At 32.0% G+C, this 19966-nt stretch overlaps 2 protein-coding genes and 1 pseudogene across 2 annotated transcripts; all 3 read right to left on the bottom strand.

Moving 5' to 3' along the window:
• Nucleotides 1-4613: 4613 nt before the first annotated feature.
• On the bottom strand, nucleotides 4614-9595 carry LOC136209435 (probable methyltransferase TCM_000168). Its single transcript, XM_066000898.1, has 3 exons — nucleotides 9456-9595; nucleotides 7139-7828; nucleotides 4614-5020 (listed from the first exon to the last, which is right to left on the bottom strand). The coding sequence occupies exons 1-3, from the start codon at nucleotides 9534-9536 to the stop codon at nucleotides 4673-4675; spliced, it is 1119 nt and encodes a 372-aa protein (XP_065856970.1). The 5' UTR covers nucleotides 9537-9595; the 3' UTR covers nucleotides 4614-4672.
• A 3132-nt stretch (nucleotides 9596-12727) lies between these two features.
• On the bottom strand, nucleotides 12728-13905 carry LOC136209210 (senescence-specific cysteine protease SAG39-like). Its single transcript, XM_066000619.1, has 2 exons — nucleotides 13470-13905; nucleotides 12728-13394 (listed from the first exon to the last, which is right to left on the bottom strand). Exons 1-2 carry the CDS (start codon nucleotides 13903-13905, stop codon nucleotides 12805-12807), a joined length of 1026 nt encoding a protein of 341 aa, XP_065856691.1. The 3' UTR covers nucleotides 12728-12804.
• Nucleotides 13906-17285: 3380 nt separating this feature from the next.
• Nucleotides 17286-18557, bottom strand: LOC136209121 (senescence-specific cysteine protease SAG39-like; annotated as a pseudogene).
• Between the last annotated feature and the right edge of the window lie 1409 nt (nucleotides 18558-19966).

Genomic DNA, 19966 nt, shown 5'->3' on the forward strand with positions numbered 1-19966 from the left:
ATGAAAAGCTCTGAGCAAAGAAAGCGCAAAAGAAAATGGAGAAGAAGAGCAAATGAGGAAGAAAGAGAAAGAGAAGAAGAAAGAAGACGTTTTCTCTCTTCTCGAGCGGCGCGCCCACAACACGTGTCACCCATCGATTGTCATTGAACAGAGTGACCATTAATGCAGGTAATCATGACGGCGCGCGAAGGAGCTCAAAAGCCCTAAAGGACTTTAAAGGAACTTTAGGGGGGCTTCTGATAACATTGTGATATTATCCCAAGGAGCAAAAAGGATATTCGCCTAAAACGGCCACGTGTTGATCACCTGATACTGGCGTATCATAGCGTATTGAGCAGAGGGATCCGACAGGCGGATCACCAATATCTCACCACAAGGGATCCGCGGGCGAACCTAAGAGGCGAATCACCATAACCGCCCAAATTTGCTATTGAAACAGCTGAGCCTATCCCGCACTAAAGACCATTAATAAGCAATCAATTTCCTAAACGGACATGCTTAAAGGGAATCAGTAACCACCATTAATGGAGCATTAATGGAGACTTTCTAAGTTACTAAAGGTTACAACTTCATGACTATATATAGCTAGTATCTCGAACTATCAAGGTACACATTCACTTACCCTTTGTCAATTTAGTTTGCTCTCTTGTTCTTCTATACTGACTTTGGCATCGGAGCTTCCCCCCGTCGAACCCAACGACGCCCCCACAGAGACGGAAGTCAATCGGAAATTCTCCACTAGTCATCATTCTCTTAAAAGGTGAATAGTCTTTTAGTATATCAATAAGTACACAAGAGACGTTTGGTATAAAGGATAAATGTGGTGAGATAAAGATAAATAATGTAAGACTCCTTTGTCCAATGTTTGTTTTAGTGATAAGATAGGGAAATAAGGAAAAAATAATACTCTTATCCCTTAAATCTTATACCAGGGATGAGATAATCTCCTATAATTTTAATATGATGGAAAATTTCATCTCGTCTCTAATTATTAATGTGATGTGATCTAAGTAGGAATAATATAGTAAAATGTATTATTTTATTTTTACTTATAACATACCAAACATGGAATAATAATTTTATCTTATTTTTATCTTCATGACAATCTTTTATCCTCGTCAAATATCAAACGCTCCCATAAAATATACTACTCATTAAAGATAAGTTAATACTCATTACTACATTAATTTTTTTTTTTTTTTTAAGATGATGGATCCGAATCTACAACCTACATCTTTGATTTTAAAGATGTAAAAATTGAATTATGCTCTTTTAGTAATTATTCTCATTTTTACTTCTCTTTTACTTGGTATCAAAATTTACACAAACTTATTTCGACGCAGTTCAACATAAGTCAACGTCTTGTCATTGTAGTCCAGCAGAGCAACATATATTGTTAATATACCATAATTTTTTTAATATAAATTAATGTTTTTGGTTACATAAAGTTTAGGTAAGAATAGCATACTCGTTCCTGAGGTCAGTGCAAACTATAAATTTTGATAAAGATTTAAAGTGGATTTACAAATTATTTATCAATAAGGACTAAATTTTAAAGTGGTTACGAATCTAACCCCAAACCTCATGAACCAAATTAATATTAGGTCCGGAATTTTTTTTAATCTCCATAATGTCAAAAAAAAAAGTATTTTTTACATGAATTTAATTAAAAAAATACGAACCTTTTAAACATTTAAGTTTTAGAAAGATTAAAAGTTGAAATCTTAATAATTCAAAATCATGTATAAAATAATACACTGATAAAACACACATGTTCAACTAATTAAATAATGGGCTCCTATAATGAAACAATAATTAATTTATTTATATTATGGAAAGCTTTTTCTTATTAATAAACTTAATAGGAAATGAGTTTTTGTAAATTTGTCTTAGATAGTAGAATATTAGATAAGCATCAAAGGAAAACATAGATGGGTTTGAAAGTTTGCTAATATAGGAAATTTGTTATAAGATTACTAGAACATCAACTCACCAAAAAGTCAACTTGTATAATATACACAACTTCTACCTTCTTATTAAATTATTTTAATCAAAGTTGTAAAAAACAGTTAGATACTAGTTGGGCGGACATGATCTTTGAGGATTAATCGGAAATCAATTAAATTTATATTTTTATATTTTTTAGTTATTAAGCGACACATTCTTATATAAATTCAATTAAAATTTGTATTATACTATCTAAAAAATAATATAAAATTATTTAATATAGAAAACACATATATTTGTAATATATATATTTAAAATATACAAATATCAACATTTAAATAGCAATATCATTGAAATAACTCAAACAAATAAAACATAATGTTCACAAGTAATATAATTCACCAAAAGCTATAACAATGTCCTTAAAGTCTTTAATCCAATGCAATTAAACGAAAATATCCTAAAATAATAAGCAAATTCACGAATAACCATGCGACAATGTTCAAAAGTGCATTATAATAATTTAATAAAGCAAAAAAAAAAAACGCTTTTGTTTATCGTCGTCTACCTAGACGGTTAAAAATCGCCCAGGGTTCAAAAAATATCCAGCGAGACTAATAAGAGAAAATCAACGCCTAGGCAGCGCGTAAGCGATCTAAGCTACTTTGTTTTTAAGAGTGAATTTAATTATTAATTTTTGTTGATTAAATAATTAAACTAAATAATGTTTATTACAACATGGGAATGTTTTCAAATTATTATTAATTTTTGTTGATAAAATAATTAATTTAAAATAAATAATGTTTATTACAACATGGGAATGTTTTCAAATTAAAAGCGTATATGATATGGTAGTTCGGGATTGTAATGGTTTGGTGTCTATATCTGGTGGAGGCAACAATATATGTACTGCATGCAGAATTATTAGCAATTTTATAGTCTTTAAGGATTGTGGGTATCAAATTATTTGCATCTGATTCAGTTTCAGCTATCAATTTGTTTAAAAGAGATCAAATTCTGTCAAAATTAGTTGAATGTAATTCTAGGAGATATTTTTGAGGTTACTCGAACATTTGCCTCAATTGTATTCGTTTTTTAGAGACGTCGAACGTTGTCGCACATAATTTAGCTGCTTGGACGTGCTCTTTTTCTCATATGGAAATTCTCGTTAAAGACTTCCATGTTTGTGTCTCATCTTGTATTCAGAACGATGTTTTGTATCTTACTTCGTAATACAACTTTTCTATTTATATATATATATATATATATATATATATATATATATATATATATATATATATATATATATAAGCGTATATGAGATTCTTACAAAAAATATGCTTAAAAATAAAAGGGAAAAAGGAAAGGCAAGGTCAAGAGCATTTCCACGAGACTTTTGGTAATTTGAGAGTGACTAATACATATAATCTCCAATAATACTCCTCGTATTCACTCCTTATTTATTATTTTATAATTAAAATTGTTAATTATTGCTATATTTATCAATAGTGAGATGATAGAGACTTCTAAAAAGTGAAATAAGGAGGGCTCTAAGAGTGGAGAGAAACTCTTTATTAATAGAAAAAATAAAGAAGCTTTTAATGATTTGAGGAGTCACGAAAAGACTGTTGGAGAGGCTCTAATAATTTATGTAAAAATAGGTCATAATACTCTCCCACTATCCAATTAATGTCCAATAATGAGTCAATTCAGATACAATTTCAAAAGACTGTGCCATAATTATTGGATCAAACTAAATTTAACAAAAAAGTTTATTTAATACAACCACTACATATAAACCATCTTTTACCGACAGATTTTTTATACTGTAGTGGCGGTTTTAACCGCTTCTATAAATTTTCGCGACAATTTTTATAACCGTTATAGAAGTGTTGTTATTACTACCGTAGCTACAGTTTTACTAGGGCATCGAGATAATATTTTTTAATAGGGACACTTTTCTACACATGGTTTAAACTACCTCTATTATCGATTTTCAAAAACTTTCCAAAAAGGAGTTACTTACTGAAAACTCGATCAGTAATCCGTTGCTAAAAGTTTTAGTACCTGGATTTTACTTCAACAAGCAATTATTCTGAATGGTTGATGGAATTGTTTATGGAATTGTGAATGTGAATGTTTATAACATAAGATCAAACGTAACATTACACATTACCTATATTACCAAACATTACACATTATCGAACGTTGCACATTATCTGTAATATTACAGAGTTGTCAAAATGCCTAAAATCATTACACCAAACACAATTGCTAAAATACCTAAAAGCGTTATATCAAGCACAATTACCAAAATGCTACTGAAACCAAAATGAACCCAAAATGCCAATTTGTCATACGATAAATAAAGTTGCCAAAATGGCATAACATCCATATTCCATACAAATTCCAAATTCCAAATTCCAAAGGTGTTATAAAATATAGAGTTCAATAGGCATAACAGTCATCCAAAATGCATAGTCAGTGCAAAATATTGAGTTCACAAAAAGTGAAAGCACATGAATTTTTTTAAACTTTACCTTTTTAAAAGCTCCAAAACCTTACTGTTTCCATTAAAAAAAAGCTAAAACTTTTTGTTTTATAAAATTACCCAAACACTACATTTTCCACGATTTGAAATAAAACACCAAAAAATACTCCGAAAAACTGAAACAAACACTCATTCAACGTACGAGTAGAATTATTACAAAGTGAAGTACAATAATTAATGTTTTCTAATAAGAGAAACAACAATGGTAAAGTGATCAACAACCTTAGTATCATCTACCATGATATTGCAAAACCTTTGAAACAAAGGATCCATAATGTGTGGACCAAAATGATTGAGAAACATTGATTCATTGCCTGCTCTAATTGATTTTGCAATGTTTTTTGTTGTAGTTTCTCTATCACAATTTATGCCTCCATTTATATCACCCCAAGTTATTTTTCTACTTCCAAGATGTTGAATGCCAAATGAGCCTTCCTTCTCTATTTCATCTTTCACTTCTTCTATATATGCTTCATAATAGGGTGTATTATATGTATCCAATGTTTCTTCTTCAATAAGACCCTACATTTATTCATTATATAGGTAAAGCGCAATAATAATATTCGAAACAATATCTCACGATTTACGAAGATAATCTAACTGACACAATTTGTTTGAATATGTTTAGCATTTTTGGTGCACTTTTGTCATATATAATCATATAGAACATAGGCTTAAAACACTATTACTCTCCTAATCTATTCAAAATTTTGGTTTTTGAACACTAACAGTGGCGGAACTAGAGCCAAATATTGTGGGGAAGGGGTTGGTGGATAAAAAAATTAGCAAGAAAACCAGTTTTTAGGATTAAAGATTAGCGATGGAAAATTTCATCTCTGATACATTAAATTTGTCGAATGTTTATGTTTAGCGACGGAATTTCTTTTACGAGTATTTTGAAATACCCGTAAGAAAAATTAATTTTCGTTTTATTCTCTCTATAGACGGAGGGTCTTTCGCCCCTGCCCATTGACCTATTATTTGGTAACATATTCTCCATAACGTACCTAAATTTGTAAAATCTGAACCAATGTGGATGAGAGGTCAACAATTTTGTCCAATTATCCAATTTTTGCCATATTTCATACTTTGATATACAACTTCAATTTTACGCACAAAACTGTACAATCTTTTGGTGACCTCCCATTAAAATGTAAAGTCGGTAACTGTGATCGGTCAACGTATTACATCAGCAATTTGACCTACCTAAAAGCTAAAAGTTAACCGATCAACGCAAAGTCAACATACCACGTCAGCCATTTTGAGTTTTAGGGAGGTCAAATTGCTGACATGGTACGTTGACATGTCATAATTACCGACTGTACACTTTAGTGGAAGGTCACCAAAAGGTTGTATAATTTTGTGTGCAAAATTAAAAGTTGTACATCATAGTTTGAAAAATGACAAAGATTATACACTACATATGTAATTTACTCTGATTTTTGACACGATGCATAATAGACTTGGCAACACATTGATAGAAATTTGACATAACCAAAATATATTGAATAAGTTAATTCATTAAAAAAAACATTAACCTGCCTAGCATAAATCTGATCTATACTACAGTAAAACCTCTATATAGGAATACTCTATATAAGAATAACCTCCAATTTGTTATAAAAAATTTTGGTCCCAACTTGGGCCGGTTATAAATAAGAATAACCTCCCAAATGTTAATTGTTATACATAATCCAAGTCCCACCTTTAGAAACTATACCTCTATATAGGAATAATTATGTAAATAATGTATATATGTATTAAGGATTTAAACAAAATTTATTAAAAAATTTAAAAATTATTGAGATTAAATATGAGTTGGCACACAAATTCCAACTTTAACTATAAATTCTTACCATTTTCCCATAAAACTCTTTTCTTTATGTATTGGAAACTAAACTCAAAACTCTTCCAATTCTTTAGGTATTGGAAATAAAACTCGTAGACTTGATATGCTAAACATTAATTTGTTTTATTAATCTATTCTATTGTACATTGTGTATATAAACCAATTTCAAGCGACCCCATTTCATAATTACTTTGAATAATAAAAATTAGAGAGTTCTTATTGTTGTTAAATTTATAAACTTTAAGTGTTGATTTTTTTTTGAGGTACCAAACTCTATATAAGAATAACCTCCCAATTGTTATACAAATTGTCCGATCCCAAACATATTCCTATATAGAGGTTTTACTGTACTTTTAAAAAATTAATAAAACTGTTAGCTTATCCACGTTGGTTTAGATTTCAAAGATTTTGATATGTGATTAGACTAATATTACTATATAATAGATCAACGGGTAGATACCAACATTTTGGATAGGTTAAATAATCAATATTACTTTAAGTCTATAATATATATGATAACATAACACAACTTGAATTGACACCTCGATAAAAGCTACTTGAGCTAAATTCTATTTTTTTTAGCATTCTCATATATAAGGTAACACGACACAAAAATAGACACGGACAAGAACATGAAAACAGAAATATAAATGTTGTTTTTAAAACATAACTTTCACAAAATAGCCTTCAAATGAAAATGGACATTGACACGGAACGGATAATAACACATATACGAAATGCAGAAACGCTACTAAAGAGAAATATCCGTGTGTAACATAGTAATGACATACCTCATTGACCAACTCTTGGAAAGCTTGCCCTAAATAATCCCAAAGCAAACAAGTTTCATCCGGAGCCGGATCAGCCACCATTCTCCCTGCAAACAACACCACCATTCTTCCTCCTACCACCACCTCCTCCGATCTCGCCTTCAAAAACCCCGAAAAATCCCTCCGAAACTGATCCCGATAAGCCTCAACCACACCTCCCGGACTCATCTTCGATACATAAATCCTCCCTCTATTCACAACTCCACCATCATTCCCCTTACTCCTCAACTCAGGAGGAACTTGTGACAGCCAATGAAGACTAAACGAAGAGTGCACAAAATGAATACTGTTTGACGGAAAAAGTCTTCCATGGAAAGATCCAGGTACACCTGAAACCAAACAGGGGGGTAAATCTGGTCCATTGGCTATTCTGATCTTGTCATGGAAAGCTGGGAGGTATTTGAAAAGAGTGTTGAAATCGTTTCCTGGAAGATCGTTTAAGAAGACGCTGATTTCTGGGGGTGGATGGGATTTTTTTGAGCAGGTTTTATAGATGTTGTTTATGATTTCGGTGATTGGGGAAAGGGCTGTTGGGCCTGAAGAACATCCGAGCTCTGCAATGGTTACATGGTGGAGGTTTGGTAAGTTTGTGTTGCAGAAATCTATGACTGATTGTACTAGTACTGGTACTTCTCTGGATAGTGTTGTAGCCTGCCATATATCAAAGATAGAGCATTCAAATATTTTGATTATAACCTTTTTACTCATGACTTGACCTGTCTATGAACTCGGTATCCGCTCGGCCCGTCCAGACCTGCGTTTCTTGGGTCTGGATTGGACAATGAAAATTGATCATAGACTTAGTTCATCCAGGCCCGCTAAAGTCCGTTTAATTTTTGGACGGGTTTGGGATTGATAAAAATAGTCCGGCCCGACGATTTATATATTTATATATTAATTATTTAATTTTAAATGTAAATTTTATTTTTTATAATTAAAATTATGTATAGATTTTTAGGTGGATTGTGTTTGGGATTTGATTTTTAAGTCCGGACCCGACCCTAGCCCGCCTAAATTAATAGTGGGTTGGGCTGAACTGAGCTTGGACAATGTATTTTTATATAAAAGTCCAGTAAACCTGGTCCGAGCCCAGTCAAACCTCGAGCCATGGACAGGTCTACTCATGATCAAGTCATAATGATAGATGATAAATCTCAAAATGTATAAATTAAAGTTATTTATAATATTATTTTATCAGCTTTATAATTGAGGGTCACTTCCTATTAGAGATGTCATCCCGCGCTCAATAGAAAAAATGTCATAATATTAGTAAAATGCAAAGTTTTGAAGCTATTATATCCGGTTTTGAAGTGCATGGGTCATATTGAAGTAAGAACAAAGTTCAGGAACCATGAACGTAATTTAACTCTAAAAGTGTAATATATGATTTTTTATTGGATAAATTACACCAATGGCTACTAAATTTTACTCATTTTTACAATATGAAAAACGTAACATAAAAGTCATTCAACTTTACACTTTCTAACATTTTGGTCACTAAACATCAATTAACACCTTTGAATAACCGTTGATCTCAAAATAGAAATATTCAAAAATTAAAGTTGTCTATAACTATATTTTTTATTTTCCAAAATCACAATTTCTAGAGCTTTCTTCCTTTAAACTTTACTTTCTCTCTTATAACCAAACAACATCTATTTTATAACCTTAATTGAAATTTAATGGCTATAATGTCAGAAAATATAACATTACATAACTTTTATTTTAGGCCATAATGTTATAATTGGATAAAGTTCACTATGGATGTAAATTAACTTCTTCTTTTTTGTTATACACTAAGGAGGTGTTTGGTTGCTCATTTTCCACCTCATATTTGTCTTTTCACTTTTAAAAGGAAAGTTTTAGGTGTTTGGTTAGACACCTCATCCTTGCCTTTTGCAGCTGAAAAATAGCTTTTTAGAAAAACATTGAATCTCTGTTTTTTTGGAAAATCAAACTTTTCCAAAGGCAAACAGCAAACCGAAAACCATTAATATTTGCTGTTACGGTTTTTTCTGCTTTTGTAAAAAACTACTTTTCAGCTGCAAAAAGCAAACAGGGTGTGTCTAACCAAACACCTAAAACTCTGTCTTTTAAAGTGAAAAAGGCAAACAGACAGTCTAACCGAAAACCCCTTATACTAAAATTAGAGTCATGTTTCCACAATTAAAAAAAATTGAAAACTTGTTATTAAAATTTGAAAAATGGTTTCTTAAGATGTAATGTGTTTTACAGAAGTGAATAAGGATGGAAAAGAGGAAGTAGAAAAAGAGGTGACCTGATGCTTAGAATTAGTGGCATAGCTTTGTTCTCCCGTCCCTCCTTTCATGTGCAGAATTTTATGCATTTCATTGTTCATCTTCTTCTTCTCTATCTGTCTTCCTTCTTAATTTCTGACCTCTGCTCTCTGCCTAATTTCTTCCTTGTTATATTTATATTCTTTTATATATAATTGACATTAATATTGATGTCAAGATGCTTGTCCTTTTTATTTTTTTTTTTTAATGAGGGAAACTTTTGTCTTTATTCATTTGGTATCACATAAACAAATGTTGAGGCATCAAGCATCTTTGTAACCTTTTATTTTTATTATTTTATATTTACTCAATTAATCATTCTACAGGTTGTACAAAAAAAACATATTTTATTAATCAAATTTTTTTAGAACTTTGTTGCTAACAAAATATTATTAAAAAAGTTTTGAAATAGTTTAATTTTAAGAAGTAGAGTGGAAAATGAAACTTTAAAATCGAAGATTCGTTAGTTTTTTTTGTTTGTATCCAACAGTAATTCACTGGATCTACATGGTTATAGAAAGAAGATAATTAAATTATTAGTTCCTATATTTTGACAAAACACATTGTTTAATTTTTGTATTTTTAAAAACACATGGTAAGATCCCTAACCTTTTTCTCGATGAACTGTTTAGTCCCTAACGTTTTTCCTAGTGAACTGTTTAGTCCATGCCGTTAGACTCTCATGAAGATTCTGTTAGTCAATTTGGATTTGAGTCAAAATCTATTTAAAATAAAAATGTAATGTCTTAACTACCCTTTATCACAAAATCAAATATATAAGGCCATTAATCTTCATTGTTTCTCATCTCTGCGTTTTTCTTTTCCTTTATTTCCTTTTCTTTAGACTCTACTGCATCTGAAATCAACTTTGAGTATTCTTCTTCTTGATTTTCTTCTTAATCGTTCAGATTTGTAAGCATTGGGTCTGAGTGAGCATGAGTGATTCGATTATGGATTAGAGATTCAATCCTTTCTCCATTTTTTTTGTGAGCGTGAGTTATGAGAGAAAGACATAGAGGTGTGAATTGCTTTTGACTGATAAATAGTAAAGGGTAATTTAGTCATTTCCAAATTCATAAACGGTGAAAAATCTAATAAACAGACGGAAAGACTAAACAGTTCACCAAGAAAAAGGTTAGGAACCTTACCGTGTGTTTTTGAAAACACAGGGACTAAACAGTATGTCTTGTCAAAATATAGGGCCTAATAAATTAATTACCCTAAAAAGAATGATACAAATTTAAAAGTTTAGAATGATTCAGATAATGAAGATTAGATTACAGTTGCTTATTTGTAAATTTAGAGTTACGAAGAAATATATGTTTCACGATGTTATTTATGATTTTCATTTCTTTAATGAAACATGTATGTGAGGTTTTTTCTTGGGTAAATTACATATATTGCCACTGAACTTTATCCATTTTAACATTGTGGTCACTGAACTTCAATTTTTAACGATATGACCACTAAACTTTACATTTTTTTAACACCGGTGGCTATTGAACTTTCTGGCACGCTCGCACCATTTCAAAAAAGACGAAACATAACTAGTGAAAAGTTCAATAGCTTTTAAATTATATTTTGAAGTTCAATAGTCATACCGTGAAAAAGTAAATTTACTAGCTCATACCATTCTCTTAATGATAATGATTCTAGTTTACCCAAAATAAGACCACATATATATAATGTAGGACCATTAGACTGATCCCTAATAAACAATATGTTTGACGCATTTTATGGAATAAAATGGATAATGTAACGTCTCATTTTACGAAATTAAATGAACGATGTAATAACGCATTTTATGAAATAAAATAGACGGTATAAGGATGCATGTTAGAGAAGAAAAGGGACGGTGTGATGATATTACGAGGTGAAATGGATGGTATAATAGTACATTTTATGAGATAAAATAGACGGTATAATAACACATTTTACAAGAAAAAATAAGGGCTAATTACTAATCTAGTCCATTTGAGGAGATCCATTTACATATTTGACACACCTCCTTTTCATTTTACCAAATTAGATATTTTTATCCATTTTGGATAAAAATACTCTAACCTCTTCCAACCTCCTTCTCATTTTTATTTTTTTCAAATTCTTGTAACAAAATTCAATAATTCAACCCAATATTTAAACACATTCGTACATTATTCAAGTTCATATAAGTATTTTTTTCCATTTTACATACACATTATTCAAATACGCAGTTAGTTAGTTGAATGTTTTCTCGTTGAACTCGTCATCAGGTTGAATAACAACAAATTTTACGGGATAAAATCCACGACATAACAACAAATTTTACAAGATAAAATGAACGAGGCTTTTTTTTATGGGTGTTTTAGGAATAATTGTTATAGTTTGACAATATTAAATAAATAATTAGGATGTTTGGCATTTTTCTAAAAATCACTTTGTTCTTTTCCATTTCACTACAAAAAGAACCGCTCTTTTTCTGCGCACGCGAGATGATCTTTGCCGCCATAATCTCTCCTTCTGCATTTCCTCTTCTCCAAATTCGAAGTTTATTTCAGTCTACTCCCAAAGCAATCACAATTTACGTGGATTGTATCTCATTTTAGAGCTATAGTATGTGAATGGAAAATGCCTATACCCACAATTTCGTAACAACACATGCATAATGCTCCTACAGGTATGATATGGTTTTTTTTAATGGAGACATAACCTTGCATGACTGGCTGTTCTTTGATTTTATAGCACTATTTTTTTCAATTTCCTTGCAATTTCATTTTCAATTGCTCAATTAAGCGTTTACCTTTGGAGAATTTGCCTGATTTTTTCTTTTCGCAAAGTACATCTAGTTTTCCCTTGAAGATTCACTATCAAACTGTTGAACGTGTTTATAACTGGTAGTTTGATTAATCTGTCTAAAATTTCATCCAGCGAAAAGAACTTCAGCTTTTGAGTTGCTTTCCTATCGTCACCAGGTTGAATAACCAATGACAACTCTTGATGGCCATTTCATTCACATTTTTCTGCTCTGTATTTAGGCATATCTGCACTTTCGAATTTGGATGAATTTGTGAACTATATTTAGAATATAAGGCCTTAAAGACTAATTCATTGGTTATTTTCTCCTGAACTAAAATCACGATTATACTCTTGATTGGTTATATATGAGAAAACTATATCCAAATACACACTATATTATAAGTAGGGAAAGATATACAGACTTGGAACTGGTGTCAGGATTGCACACATATCGCCTGAAATTATAAGCAGCATAACATACAATAATTACTAAAGCCAAGCATATATCCTATGATTTTATGTACTGAATTTTGGATGCATATTTGACTCTGAGTTTTAGGCAGTAGGGTAAGATGCTTGCATTGCAATTCCACAAAGTCCTTCCTTTGCATCAATATCCTTTTGCATTCTTATGTACCCTTCTTCTCCCCATTGACTTCCCCATGAATTCTTTATAAGCCAATAATTCATTCCACTGCTGGACCCATACCCAACGGCGGTAACTCCGTGATCCAGTTCAGTGCCACATGATCCAGTAAAAACACCACTTGAATAGAACTGAAATTCAGAACCACTTGCATCTATTGCAACTGCAATTGGTTGGTTTGCTACTGCCTTCATCAATGCCGACTCATCATTTGCTGGTACATCTTCGTAACCTGTGATCTTGGCTGCATGGTTAGCCTCCTCTTTTGTGTTACAAGTTCCATCTGCAGCCTCGTAAGGATAGTTGGTTTCAGTGGTTATTCCTTGGTTCCCTATGATGAATTCGAAACCATCGTCCATGAGTCCACCTTCACAACCTTGATCCTCTCCCTTAGTGTCACAATCAACTAATTCTTGCTCAGAAAGTGAAATCAATTTCCCTGTTGTTAGCTGAGTGATTCCTTCTACTGCAGCCACAGTTGAAAATGCCCAGCAGGATCCTGAAAGAAAGTTGAATTGATAAATTAGCCAATTAAATAGTTTGTGATGTTCTATTATAAAATTGCAGAACTTACCACATTGGCCCTGGTCCTTGATGGCGGTAACTGCACCTTTCTTTCTCCAGTCCATTGAAGTTGGGACTGCACTAATGTTTTCATACCTGAAAGGACCTGCTTGTTCAGAGCACATATGGCCCTTGAATCTGTTTCTTGAAGTTTTGAACTCTTCATTAGTAAGATCAGCAAGCTGATTAATAGCTAGCTTGAATGATTTGGCTTGATCTTTATTGAAGGATTCAATAAGATGAACATTTTGTTTGAAGATGTTGAATCGCATCTCCTTCTCAGTAGAGTCCTTGTAAACTCGTCCATAACGAGCCATCCATTGCTCATGCATTGTCTGCATTGATGCATCTTGGAGAGTACGAGCTGCCATGGCTTGAGAAGCAAAAGCTCCAAAAAGAAAGATGAGTGCCAAAGTAAAGCATGGGAATTGGGTTGTGAAAGCCATAGGAAATGATATGATAGATGTTGTGATGGATGATGGAGAATTAGGACATGTTGGAATGATTTATATACAAACTATAGTTCTGCTCTGAAATGGTTTATCACAATGAAAAAACGACGTGCCCAGAAAAACATTCCGATTGCAACCTCTATATGTATTATGATATTGATGAAATGACTTATTAAATATTTTAGTATTTTTGGGTAATCTACTTTCTACAGAGTTATGCATATGATATGACATTTTAGTTTATAATGGGATTTTGGGATTTTGGCTGTTTCTAAGTGTGTTCACATATGACAAGTATTTCGTCGTGCCTGGAGTGTAACATGACGATCAAGTTGTCTTGCTCTGCTTTAAGTGTAACTTTATTTGGGGAAAATGACGTTAAATGTTTCTTTCAGAATAGAAGATCCTCTACTTCTGCTGAACCATATTTTATAAATTAAGAAATCAGAACCTATTCTAAAAAGGGCGGCCCGGTCGCACTACGCGTCCCCGCTGAGCGAGGGTCCGGGGAGGGTCCCACCACAAGGGTATACTGGGGCAAGCCTTCCCCTGCCAATTTATTTGGCAAGAGGCCGCTCCTAAGACTCGAACCCGTGACCTCTTGGTCACACGACAACAACGTTTACCGTTGCGCCAAGGCTCGCCCTCAAATCAGAACCTATTCTATTCAAAAAAATAAATTTTCATTGAATCAATAACAGCTTGAACTAGATTGTATGTTTTTGTTATAATATAATTTTTAGTGTGCCATGTAATAAAAATTATTGTGTACAGTTAAATAATCATAATACATTGATATTGTGTATGTTTATTTATTATATGTTTTCTATATATGCCAAGTAACATAGAAACAATTAAAAAATGATTTTTCATGAACTATGATCAAGGTTGTAAAAAGCGCTAGGTGCTAGTCGGGCGGACATGGCCCTCGAGGATTATTCGGAGATTAGTTGTGGATTAATCGGATTTTTATTTTTGTAGTTTTTATACATTAATCAATAAATTGTTATATAAATTCAATTAAAATATGTACTATACTATTTAAAAATAATAATATAAAATTATTTAATATAGAAAAACATGTATATTTGTAACATATATCTTTAAAATGTGCCAACATCAACATTTCAACAACAATATCATTGAAATAACTCAAAACTGAATTATAATAAAGCAAAAAATAAATTCATAATAAAAAAATGATTTTGTTCATCGTCGTTTAGGCGGCGCCTAGGCGGAGCCCAGACGCTGAAAATCGCCTAGAGTGACTAATCGGAGAAAATCGGGGCGGATTCTCGATTTTGAGCGCCTAGGCGGCCTACAGTGACTATGATTATTATATATATAAAATCCAAAACTGATACAAAAATTTAATTATCAGTGCTTTAACTTTAACATATAATTATCATTTTATAAAAATACATTATTTATTTATTTAAAAGATAAATTATATATTATCATAATTAATAAAGCTTAATTCTTAATACATAATTTTAATAAAAACAGAAATCAATACATTATGAATTGATAAGGGAGTTTTTATATAGTTTTTTGAAACCACAACTGCTAGAATAGAACATCTATTAGTTATTTGAAAGAGTTTACACAAAACCCTTATTATCCATTAGACAAGAAGAAATACATAATATATATGCACAGACAGAAGAAAGATAGCAGGAATTTTTACACTGATCACTTCAACTAAGACTGTTAGCATCCCATTGTGAAGCTTATAGCTTGAGAAAAGATAATTATATCTTTTATATGTTGAAACAGTGCAAACAACGTGTGTCTATATGTATATAAATTAAAATGGATACGGATACAAAACGCGGAAACACTAACGAAGAAGAGTTTCTGTGCAACATAGCTTCCAAACATATTGATTTGATAGAAAAAGCCAGTGGTTGCTATATAAGTCATGCAATTATATCTCTCTTACTCCATCTATTTTCTATACAATGATCATTTTCCAGTTCTATTTTATATACTGCGATGGTGTCAATTCCATTGTAAACTATATATGTTAAAATTTTAGCCTTTGGTGCTTGAGCATGTGTGTGAATCTGTGAGATGCATGTATATGGGTACATGTGCTATTTCTGTCTTGTGAGATCTTTGGTGTTGATCTTGTTTTATATGCAAATGCAAAAATTGTTCTCTTCAAAGCTGATTTTATGCTCATTGACTATTTATAGACACCAAATCTTACATTTATAGATTGAACGCTTAAAGCTGAAAGTAATTCGGTAGTCTATTTTTGTATAAACTAGTGAACCATAACCTTAGTAAAGTTGTATCATGTCAGAGGAGCAGTACCAAATTGTATTTTTGCATACATGAATTATTCGAGGCTTCTTAGACACTCGATAAAAGATAAATAATATCATGCTCAATGATCATGGAATTGCAAAGTTGAGTTACTATCAATTATATTTGAAGAAATAGGAAAATCTGAAGTAAGTCCCCTTATTGTATTCAAAATTACAATAAGATCCTGGTACTATAAGTTCCTCACATCATTTATTTGTTTGCAAGAAGGTGGAGAGGCAATAAATCATGGTAAGCCTTTCCTTGATTTGGCATACTGAGTTTTTGTTGCAATCATTTTTATGGCTAACTGCAACTGTTACATAAAGCTTGTATAAGACTGCTACATAGCCATAAATGGTCCCTATGTTTACTTAATTCTTTTCTAAAGCAGCATTTTCATATCTTCAGTATTTAGCCCATGTTGTATCATAAACTAAATTTCAATTGATTTAGAGTTGTTTGAGTTGATCTTAGGCTTTAAATGTTCATATGAATTCCAAATTTGTTGGGCTGAGGTTCACTGGAGGCAAAGCCTTCATTTTCTCCTTGTTGTCTGTGAACTTTGGTTGCATATTTACTACCCTATGTCATAGTTTCTAGATGTATTTGTTTTGAATGCAATGACGGATCCATGTTTTGAAATTTGTCCCTTTCCTTGAATTGGTTCGCCATAGGAAAATTAGTAAACACTGATCATTATGTTCATTTCTAATTGTTTTTTTTTTTTGACACCTGCAATAAGGAAACAAAAGAAGTATCCATTGATCAAGTTCTGTTGAGTCTAAAGGGGCCTAAGATATTTTATATTCTTACATGCATCTGAAGTAGTGAACCTCTTTTGAGTCTCGAGTAAATCTGTAAAGTAACCTTATTTTGTTTCTTATTTTCACTTTTTCTACAATGTTCTAACTTCTTATATTGTGTTTTACTTCCCATGTTCTTGTTTTCTTAAAGAATTTTTAGAACTCATGCACATAATGTCCACAGCACTTCTCACAATATATAAGATCACATAAACAAAACTTAGGAGGTTAGGTTGGACTCAGATATTGAGGAGATATATCCAAATGCACACTATATTATAAGCAGAGAAAGATATACAGATTTGCAACTGGTGCGAGGATTGCACACACATCGATTGAAACTATAAACAGCACAACATACAATAATTACTAAAGGAAAGCATGCATCATCTTTAATTTGTACTGAGTTTTAGATGCATGCATGTGATTGTCTGATTTATGCAGTAGGGTAAGATGCTTGCATTGCAATGCCACAAAGTCCTTCATTTGCATCAATATCCTTTTGCATTCTTATGTACCCTTCTTCTCCCCATTGACTTCCCCATGAATTCTTCACCAGCCAATAATTCATTCCACTGCTGGATCCATACCCAACGGCAGTAACTCCATGATCCAGTTCAGTCCCACATGATCCTGTAAAGATACCACTTGAATAGAACTGAAATTCAGAACCACTTGCATCTATTGCAACTGCAATTGGTTGGTTTGCTACTGCTTTCATCAATGCTGCTTCATCATTTGCTGGTACATCTTCGTAACCTGTGATCTTGGCTACATGATTAGCCTCCTTCTTTGTCTTACAAGTTCCATCAGCAGCATCATAAGGATAGTTAGTTTCAGTCGTTATTCCTTGGTTCCCTATGATGAATTCGAAACCATCATCCATGAGTCCACCTTCGCAGCCTTGATCCTCTCCTTTAGTATCACAATCAACTAATTCTTGCTCAGAAAGTGAAATCAATTTCCCGGTTGTGAGCTGAGTGATTCCTTCTACTGCAGCCACAGTTGAAAATGCCCAGCATGATCCTGTGAAAGACAGTTGAATTGATAAATTGGTTAATTAAATAGTTTGTTCTGTTCTATTATAAGATTGCAGAACTTACCACATTGGCCCTGGTCCTTGATGGCGGTAACTGCACCTTTCTTTCTCCAGTCCATTGAAGTTGGGACTGCACTAATGTTTTCATACTTGAAAGGACCTGCTTGTTCAGAGCACATATGACCCTTGAATCTATTTCTTGAGGTTTTGAACTCTTGGTTTGTAAGATCAGCAAACTGATTAATGCCTAGCTTGAATGATTTGGCTTCATCTTTGTTGAAGGATTCAATGAGATGAACATTTTGCTTGAAGATGTTGAATCACATCTCCTTCTCAGTAGAGTCTTTATACACTCGTCCATAAAGAGACATCCATTGCTCATGCATTGATGCATCTTGGAGAGTACGAGCTGCCATGGCTTGAGAAGCCAAAGCTCCGAAAAGAAAGATAAGTGACAAAGTAATGCATGAGAATTGGGTTGTGAAAGCCATAGGAAATTATATGATAGATGTTGTTATGGATGATGGAGAATTATGACTAGTTAGAAAGATTTATATACAACTTCAGCTCTGCTCTCGAATGATTTAATGATCTATTACCATTAAAATCAACGTGCCCACAAAAACATTATGATTGCAACCTGTATATGCATTATGATATTGATGGAATGAATTGTTTAATAAATTATATATTGAATATTTTAGTAGTTTGTGACCCATTTGTTTTTGCATTGCCACAAATATGGCTTTAGTTAGTTTCCAACCTCCGAGGAATTTTGGATTTTTGGCTGTTTCTAAATGAGTTAGAACATATAAGAAGTATTTCGTCGTGCCGTTGCCACAAGATAATGTCTTAGCCTTGAGTGTAGCATTATGATTGAAGTTTTCTTGCTCTGCTTTAAGTATTGTATTGTGTATGCTTATTTATTATCCCTAATATGGATAGGGTTAAAATTTGATTCTATCGTTTTTGAGGAAAGTGTAGAAGTTTACCCCTAAAGGAAATTTTGAACGCAAGTTTTGACGGATTGTCATATCGGAACTTCTAAATAAGTTTGTCAACACAAAATGGAACAATTTCGTGTATTTTGATAGGTGTTTTGTAATTAACTGTTTGATATTTTTGCAGGTTGTTTGCAACAACATTAGTAATGTTGTAAATATTTTAGATATAGTTGATATTTGAAAGTTCCGAAATTTTCTTTATGTAGAGGTAAGATTGATATTGCTTGGAAAAGTTTGAGGTAAATTAGTACCATTTTATAGTAAGGGGTAAATCTGAACTTTCCTAAAAACAATAGGGGAAATTTTGGATTTTTGTCCTTATATTATATGTTCTCTATATATGCCAAGTATCATAGAAACAATTAAAAAATTATTTTGTAGGAAATATTATTATTATATATATAATCTAAAATTGATATTATAGTAAATTTTATTAATAATTATTTTATCTAAATGATAAATTTTATGATCTTGATATGTAATCAAGTTTACAAAACTTGATATATAATTTTAATAAAAATAGAAAGCATCTTAAGGTCCTATCCTTTTGATTGTGGTGTATTAAATTTCTAGTCTTTTATTTCAATATTGCCTCTATTTTTTATTTTTGGTTTCTATTACAGTTTTTGGAAACCAAAATTGGTAGAAATAGAACATTAATTAGTTATGTGAAAGAGTTTACGCAAATCCTTATTATGCATGAGACAAGAAGGAACATATAATTGATATATTGGGAAGTATAAAAAAATGTTGTATGTGGTTTACTCGATTTGCAAATGTAGACTTGTGGTTTAAAAGTTTACAAATCCAGGTTTATGGTTTGTGCATCTGCATTTAAGATGAGTTAATATGTGGGTCAAAAGATACTTGTAAAAAGGGCGGCCCGGTGCATTACG

Source organism: Euphorbia lathyris, chromosome 10, assembly GCF_963576675.1.
Source record: "Euphorbia lathyris chromosome 10, ddEupLath1.1, whole genome shotgun sequence".
Classification (NCBI taxonomy): domain Eukaryota; kingdom Viridiplantae; phylum Streptophyta; class Magnoliopsida; order Malpighiales; family Euphorbiaceae; genus Euphorbia; species Euphorbia lathyris.

Coding starts and splice junctions, on each gene's coding strand:
- LOC136209435 (XM_066000898.1), bottom strand. CDS start 9,536: ATGAACAATGAAATGCATAAAATTCTGCACATGAAAGGAGGGACGGGA. Junction 7,829..9,455: donor CCACTAATTCTAAGCATCAG/GTCACCTCTTTT, acceptor GATATATGGCAG/GCTACAACACTATCCAGAGA. Junction 5,021..7,138: donor TCCAAGAGTTGGTCAATGAG/GTATGTCATTAC, acceptor GAATAAATGTAG/GGTCTTATTGAAGAAGAAAC.
- LOC136209210 (XM_066000619.1), bottom strand. CDS start 13,905: ATGGCTTTCACAACCCAATTCCCATGCTTTACTTTGGCACTCATCTTT. Junction 13,395..13,469: donor CAAGGACCAGGGCCAATGTG/GTAAGTTCTGCA, acceptor ACTTTCTTTCAG/GATCCTGCTGGGCATTTTCA.